This window comes from Belonocnema kinseyi, chromosome 3 (assembly GCF_010883055.1).
Source record: "Belonocnema kinseyi isolate 2016_QV_RU_SX_M_011 chromosome 3, B_treatae_v1, whole genome shotgun sequence".
Taxonomy (NCBI): domain Eukaryota; kingdom Metazoa; phylum Arthropoda; class Insecta; order Hymenoptera; family Cynipidae; genus Belonocnema; species Belonocnema kinseyi.
In genome coordinates this window covers 50,450,093-50,458,899 of record NC_046659.1, presented here as the reverse complement: position 1 = coordinate 50,458,899, position 8,807 = coordinate 50,450,093, and the positions used below count along the sequence as shown (strand labels likewise).

At 39.0% G+C, this 8,807-nt stretch overlaps 1 protein-coding gene across 1 annotated transcript; it reads left to right on the top strand.

Annotated features, from left to right (window-relative positions):
• The first annotated feature begins 6,309 nt into the window (after window positions 1-6,309).
• On the top strand, window positions 6,310-7,218 carry LOC117169819. The gene has a single exon (XM_033356327.1). It carries the CDS (start codon window positions 6,310-6,312, stop codon window positions 7,216-7,218), a length of 909 nt encoding a protein of 302 aa, XP_033212218.1.
• Window positions 7,219-8,807: the final 1,589 nt, after the last annotated feature.

Here is an 8,807-nt window from a genome sequence, read left to right as displayed (position 1 = left end):
CAGTTGTACACATATATATGTGTGAATTCTAGAAAATACAAGTTCTAGCAGGCTCTTTTAGGTTCGATGTAATGGTTTTCAAGTCATCTCGCCTTCTAGAAAGTTCCATGCATTAGTGACAACGGTTTTCGAGAATTGCGTCGTAAATCCTTCGCGAAACGTCCACTAAAGAGGGGTTGTCGACTATAAAAGACGGGCTCAAGCGAAGCGCAATCAGTACGTTTTCAATCATTGAGTGGTGAACATAAAAATAGAAGTAACAGTAAAGTGAATAGTAAACAGTAAAAAAACAGTGAGTGGATAGGACGTAACCATGCAACTACTCGTGGAGTGTGAAGCATATGTACAATTGTTTCGAAATGCATTGGAACTCATCGAATCTTCGAGTTCAACAACACTAGAAAAAATAAATCAATAGAGGCGGCAGTGCAACTTGTGCTTGACGACAGTAAAAAAGGAATTGGGGCCAATACATCATATGAGGTAAATAAAAAAATAAAATGCTTAAATATCATCGAACCACTCTTTTACGGTGGTTTCGAGTGGGTGACACAGTGAGTCACACAGTGACTTGCCGTTCTATCTATAACACTCAAAACCACCGGGATCAAGCTAGGAGAAGCTTCTAACTATCCTCCTACCGAAGCAAAAGTATGTTCTCCATTACCGCGCTCTCAAACATGCTTTCGCTCACGGATTGGTCTTGTTCAAAATTCAGTAGAGTTCATAAATTTAATCAGGGAACATGGCCCAAAGGTTACATTGATTTAAATACAATATTGCAAACGAATTCAAAAAATGAGTTTGAGAAGAATCTATTTGAATTGATGAACAATGCAGTGTACGGAAAAACATTGGAGAACGTACGAAAGCATGTAAATGTTAAACTTGTGACAAAGTCGGAGGTTACGTATGGAGCAGAAGCCCTCATAGCTAAACCAAATTTCCATAGTCTTGCAATTTTTTCGGGAAATCTTGTTTATACTATGATTATATGCGCAAAAAGTATGGAAACAATTGTAAAATATTGTGCACAGGCACAAACAGTTTGATCTATGAAATAAAATGTAACGAAATTTACGCAGACATGAAGACGGACATACACAAATTTGACACATCTGACTACCCTCGAAACAATGTTTTCGGAATACCGCAAGCCAACAAGAAAATTCCTGGTCTTTTGAAAGATGAACGTTCAGGTCAAATCATAACTGAAATTGTTGGCTTGCAAAGCAAATGTACAGTGTGCGAGTCAATGATGAAGACTTTGTAAAAAAAGCTAAAGGCATCAAAGCAAGCGTTGTACATAAGAATATCTGTCTTTACGATTATTTAGAATGTCTTAAAAATTCTGGTAGCCAAACAAGAACTCAGTATACTATTCGATCAAGGCATCATAATTTAGAGACAGTCAAGCAGAAAAAAATTGAATTGAGTCCATATGACGACATGGGATTTTTACTCTAAGGCAAAACAGATACTCTAGCGTGGGGTCACTATAAAATCAATGCAATCGGAAATGACGACAACAATTTAACTGAAAGCGACGATAAACTGCTGGACCTCTTTGTAAATAATTGAGATTTTTTTTATAAATAATAGGTTTAGTTTAGTTTCTCTAATTGTAAATAATTAAATTTTGTAAATAGTAGATTTAGTTTATTTTTTCTGTTGTAAATACTGACTTAACATTAGTTTAACATTAATATAACGTTAGTTTAACATTGCTCAGAGTTAATTCAACATTGCACAGAGATGATTCAACATTGCACAAGGTTGATTCAACATTTCACAGAGTTGATTCAACGTTGCACAGAGTTGATTCAACATTGCACAGAGTTGATTCAACATTGCACAAAGTTGATTACATATCGGATTGATCTATCCAGCTGTTGTGTGAACTGTCAGAACCTAACCACTTTACAAATATTTTTCTGCCACGTTTCTTGATTACTTCCTCTACAAGATAAATGTCTGGATGTTTAACTTTGAGAAGTTCTTGTTCATAGAATCCGCCAGCGATTGGTTGATCTTGATAGTCCTTGAGCTTGTACGTCACGGGGCATGTCAACATAATCCGACCAACAGTGAACACCTCAGTCGTCCAATTAGGTGTATATCCTTTTTCGAAGACATGTTTGTGCTTGCTGACTCGAGCTCTGTCACCAACTTTAAACTTTGGCCTTGTCCTCTGTATATTTCGTAGTTTTTCCAAGCGTTGCATGAGCTCATCTTCATCCTCGGCAGTGACATCTTTTGGCCTTATACCGATTAATCGATGTTTGGTATTGGAGTGCTTGGAGAATAGTGTAAATAAAATATCTATCCACTTGTAGTTGCCTCTCCAGCTAAATTTTGGCCATATTTTATTCTTGAGCGAGCGATTAAATCTTTCACAGATTGATGCCTTTAGATTACTATGCGTTAAGTAGAGATTGATACCATATCGTTGCATGAGCTTTTTGAAATGTGAATTATAAAATTCTTTACCTTTGTCAGTGTGTAAGTTTTTTGGCATACGACACTGCGCAAGTATAGATTGCATTGCTGAAGTGACATCAGGTCCACTCTTACTTTTATCAGGAACCGCCCAGGTGTACCTAGAAAAAATATCTATGCCGGTAAGTAAGTACTTGTAGCCATTATTCTCACGGGCATAGGGTAGCGTTTCCACCAAATCTGCCTGCCACGTCTCGTCAATACCACGCATTTGCTCACGACGACGTGGATAATTCTTTCTAACAGGTCTATGTAGTTCTGTTACTAGCGACAATTTTTAGTTTTTCATTCCCGAGTGCATTCAATCGACCGTCCAACTGAGCAGTGAATTCAGCGTTACGGACTGACAGATCTTGTTGAGTGTCAATCTACAGGGTTTTCAGTTTCTCATTAATTGATTCTTCGTGTATGCATGTCATCAAATTATTATTGTCAATCTCTGTTCGCATAGATGATGTAACTTGATACTCTGTACGTATCTCGTTTTGTATATTGCTCTGCACAAGTCCTAAATTGACTGCGTCGCATTGTTCTCTGGCCTCGCCAGCGTTACGATGTCTTTTTCCGTCTACGTCGTATTGTTCGTCAGATGTGATTTTAAATCGAACACTAGTTCGTTAAGATCATCCCAGTAGACGTAGTTAGTCTTTACATTTTTTCTTGCTAGCATATACCGTGGTAGGCAATCTCCACTAGTTGACGATCGTCTGCGAGATACGTTGAAAATTTTTACAATGATGTTCTTATACTTGATACTTCGGCTGGTGCGAATAGCTTCAGTTGGGCTGTACCGCTTCTTGTGTATATTTGTAGCATTCAATATTTCCTTGTAATTGTTCTGATCATCAGTGCTTTTAGATGACACTTCATGAGATTTTCTAAACAACAGTTCAAGCAGACCAACTGTTTTAAGATATTGTTTACCACCAACATTGATATTGTCCCCCAAAACTGATAGGTTTATCATCAATCATAAGGCTGCCATCACTGAGTTTACGCACACCATAAACCATATCTAGATACTGCTTTCTATTTTGTTGTAGCAGTTTAAGAAACTTGTCTATCGAATGGTCATAATTATTAGCCGACTTTGACATGTTGACGTATTGATGCCCCAATATGTAATTACGTGATTTCCATCACATAACTTGTATTTATAAAGAGGCAAAATAGTCAAACCTTTTTCTGCATCTTCCTCTGTTGAGGTCACTGTTCTTGTCAATGACGAGAAATCCATACTTGTCCGTATTCCAACATGCTAAACACTAGTCTCGAAATAGAGAATAACTCATGTCAGTGTTGACGTGTTCATCATATACATGTCTCAAGTTCCTTTCGTCCTGTTTGAAAAGTATCAAAAAATTTAAATTACTGCCATTACATTTCACCCTCTTCTCTGATTGGACAACGGTGTCAAAATTGTCAACCGGAAGTATAACGCATTGTGTCTTGAACCGCATCATGATCTCAACGGTTGCGAAAGCTGTAAATACAGCTTACATATTGTTTTTACGTCAGTTGCGTTCTAACCTCCGTTCAGAGCGGAATAATTGTGCATCGTGAAGCGAATAAAGTGTCACGCAGCTATCGAGGTAAAGGATTAATGAACAAAGTCATCAACAATTTGCGCTTGAGTTGCACTTGTCTGGCTACCAATACTGTGTTCCAGGTATTAAGTTGGCTAAACGACTTGCCATAGATGATCCTGGTATTAATCGTTTAAACGCAGCGTGCAAAGACACGACATTGCATACTCGCAAAATCGTGCAGATCGTCTACTTTCCAGTAAAGCCTGGCGGCGTGTTTTTGCTAAAGACGTTAGAATCAACGAGAAAGCTGCAGCACTGGTCACAACTAACGTGACGAATGCCAAAACAAAACTCGGTATGGGGTTAAAGAAGAAGAAGTCTATTTTAAAGAAGAAGAAACCAAAATCAAAGAAGAGCAAATCCAGTTTGAAGAAGAAAGCAGTTCTCAAAAATAAACTAATTGTATTTAGAAAGATTGTGACTTCAGCTAAGAAGGCAATGAAACGAAGTAATGATGCTAAAGTGGCCATCAAGTCTGCAATCAGAGGTGCACAGAAAGCTGTCAAAAGCGTAGGTGATAAACATCATGTACAAAAACCACGTGTCTTGCCAATACCTTCAAAAGTTGGAGGTGTTTTACCACTGATTCCCATCTTCGCTTACACCTAAAACCCTGCAGAAAAAGATTAGACCTTCAAGTGGAACCTCATGTAAAGTACAAGGACTTCATCTGAGACTTCTGCCAAAAAACTTGTAGTGAAGCTACCTCACCGTCCACTCACTGATGCCGATCTGTACAAGTATGCTAAAGCTCTAAAGATTCCACATTTTCTTGGAGTGTTTATGCGCAATCAACTACCTGTAAAGGGAACCCGCCAATTTGAGCCAGAATTGTCAATCTTGATGATAGTTTCGGCCCTAGTACTCACTGGGTAAGCTATAGAAAGCTTGGTGATAGTGTTCTATACTTTGACAGATTCGGTAATCTTCGACCACCATCGGATCTAGTAGATTACCTAAGTGTTGGTAGCGTGATAAAGTACAATCATGACAGGTACCAAGACTATGACAGTGTTGAATGTGGACATTTTTGCTTGAAATTTTTATGTGAACAACTACATATAAAAGATAAATACTGTCTATATAAGAGTGCGTGATGAAGGGACTCTTCTCATTACAGAGAAGAACACCATTATGGATGAATCATTCACTCTCACGATGACTGAAAACCCTTCTGACCTGGAGACAGAGTATTTTACACCGATAGAACTCACTTCTCACAAGAACTATGCCCTTGGACTCGTTGAATTGCTCATATTCAATGCCATTCCTAAAGTTGACTCTGGAAGGAATAAAATCTAAGTCGGTGATCGAGTGGTGACCATTCCTACTGGTAGCTATGAGATTGAAGACTTTGAGAATTATGTCCAGAAGGCTCTATCAGTTGATGGTATTACAATAAACATCAAGCCTAATAATAACACATTGCGCAGCGAGATTAAGAGTGATCGCAAAGTGAACTTTTAGCATCGTGATTCTATTAGACGTCTGCTGGGATTCACATCACGTATTCTCGAAGCCAATACGACTCATACTTCTGATCTACCTGTGGCTATTTGAAAGTCAAAGCACTACGAGATGAGTGCAATATCACTACGGGAGCTTACATCAACAATCGCAAAGTGCACACGATTCATGAATTCTTTCCCATTGTACCACCAGAATATAATATCGTTGAACTGCCGTCACACGTCATTCACCTTCCAATCGCCGTAAAGACAATACATTACATTCAGCTCCGTATAATCGATCAGGACGAAGACTTGGTGAATTTTCGAGGAGAAGTTATAGCAATATGACTAAAGGTTAAATCAACATCATAATGGGTATCGTGTACTATCGCAAAGCGACCTATATAAAAGCGTCTACATACCAAATGCAAGTCAGTTCTCAAGCAGCACGCAAGACGCTGATACCTCAGAACGTGCTTATTCTGACACAGCCTGGTCTGAAGATCAAACCTCGAGGAGAAAGAAACTAAAGTGTCCATTCAGAATATTTATCATTTCCCTTTGTTGCAACAACAACAATCGAAGCATATTATCTACCCAGCAACTGTACATTGCACGTGTATGGAGGGATAACAAGACCTGATGGAGTTACAGCTGTTACTGGTACAACACCAGTGAACAATGCCATCAGCTGTCTATTTAATTAAATTCGCTATGAACTCAATGGCATTAAGATTGATCGTTGCAAGAATGTCGGTTGCACTAGTACCATGAAAAACTACACCTCACTTACGACTGTACAAATTAATTTTATGGAGAATGCAAGATGGCTCGACATCCCGGAAGGAATGAAACGTCTTACCAATGATGACGGATACTTTGCTGTCACTCTTCCACTCTGTATGATCTTAGGAGTTGCTGAAGACTATCAAATGATGGTTGTAAATGCAAAGCGTGAACTTGTCCTGACAAGATCGCACAGTGACTTGAATGCTATTGTTCAGGCACGGCAACAGCCAGGAAATGAAGAGCAATTCAAGATCTCGATTCATAAAGTGGAGTGGATGATACCATATGTAATCGTGTCAGCTCAGGAAAAAGTACAGTTGCTCAAACTTATTGAAAAATGTTTTCTCACAACCATGAGTTTTCGCTCATGGGAATTGTATGAATGCCCCCTTCTTCCCACCACCTCAAGACATATATGGACTGTGAAGAAGTCAACTGAGTGGAAAAAACCACGGTACATTATACTGGGATTTCAGATAGGCAGAAAGAATAAACAAGTCAGATATGATAATCACTTCAATCACTGTAATATAACAAATGTCAAGGTGTTCTTCAGTTCACAGTACTATCCGTACAGTAATTTGCATCTGGACTTTGGTCATAATCAGTTTGCACTACTGTATAAGATATATGCAAACTTTCAGGTAGCCTACTACGGTAAACAGCCTGAACCAATGTTAAAGAAAAGTGATTTCAAGGAATACGCTCCACTTACTGTCATTAATTGCTCAAAACAAAATGATTTTCTCAAACAGACCACTGTGGCCGTTCGTTTGGAATTTGTATCTGCAAACAATTTCCCTGCTGAAACTGCAAACTACTGTCTAATTATACATTACCGTATGATTCAGTACCAGCCCCTTCGTGGTAGCGTGAAGAAGTTGATTTAAGATGACAGTGGTGAGGTAATATCGATAGTGGTGGGGATAATATCGATCGGTAATATCGATCGTCGTCTACCTGTTTGAACCACCCTACTCTTGGGAATTGCTGCCTGCTAAGTATATGAGTGAAAATTTATGGTTGACGCGCAAGTACCATGGTCTTGATTGGACATCTGGTGATATACCCTATAAAGAAGTGAGGTTTGTAATCCGAGATACACTAGGTCGTACTCGTGCAGTCTACGTTAAAGGATTGCAAAAGAAAAAATGGTTTGATCAGTATCTACGAAATGCAAATAATCTGGAGGATCTGGGCTGTCCCTCACTGAAAAAACTGTACTGCACAGTTTCAACAAAATGCAATCACCACCTGCAATGCTGCAATGCAAATTCTGCAGTTCGGAATGCTCTAGCTCTCACGAACTCGTTATTGTATCTTCAGGATCAGCTAACTATCACACATTACTCTAAAAGCGGAACTCTTGGAGATGACACAACTGATACGACCGATACTTCATTGACTAACACAACGCTAAAAGACTGTTATAATCATTGTGAATTCATTTTTTAAATATAATTACTTTTATCGCATTATATAGCTTAAGATTTACTCTTATGACATTAGGCTAAGTCTTGTTCTTTAATAAAACCAAAAAATTTAATTTGAAATCCACTGAAGATTCATTTTGAAAACAACTACTCCGTTATTTAAGAAATAGTTTAATGTTATTTGATATATTACTTATTTCCGACGTTAAACATTACAAACATCGTTGGGTTGAATTCTAAATTCATATATCGCTTATTTTCAGCATTGAACACTAACAGACGTCTTCGTTGGGCTGCATTTTCAACGTTGGATTTTATTCAAGAATCGTTGGATTGCCATCAAATTTCAGCATTGGAGACACATCGCTGGGATGTATTTTCAAATTTCGCGCGCAATCTCGTTTCCATTTGCATTAGATAATTAAGCATTTTATCTCTCTATTATATCAGGTTGATCTTTCTAGAAGCTTCGAGATCTTTCCAGAAGCTTCGACATCCTTCTAGAAGCCTCGAGAAACCCTACCACCCCCTCCCCTAGCCACTTGTTGCAAGGCTGTCCCCCTTGATCGCCATCTGCCAGCTCCAGCTTGAACTATATACATGGTAAAACAGGGGTAGGGATCTGCCGGCTCCAACTTAAACTATATACATTGTAAAACAGTAGCAAGTATCTGCCGCCTCCAACTACATAACTGGTAAAACATGGGTAGGGATCTGTTGGTTCCAACTACATACCTGGTAAACTAGTGGCGCCATCTGCCGGCTCCAACACGAACTACATACCATTAGCGCCATCTGCCGGCTTCAGCTTAAACTACATACATGGTAAAGCAGTGGCAGGAATATACCTTACTGATCGATCAGTTACCGACTGCTGGGAACCGACTAGTGGCGCTATCTAGCGGTGGCAGTTGGAACTACGCAGAGGTGTCATAGAACTCCCCTAGGTACGATGGTAGTTCAATAAGTCCTTAGAATGACCAACAGATGGCGCGCGAATCGCTCCAAATCATCTGTTTTCAGTCAGCACCACTCCCGACTAGATA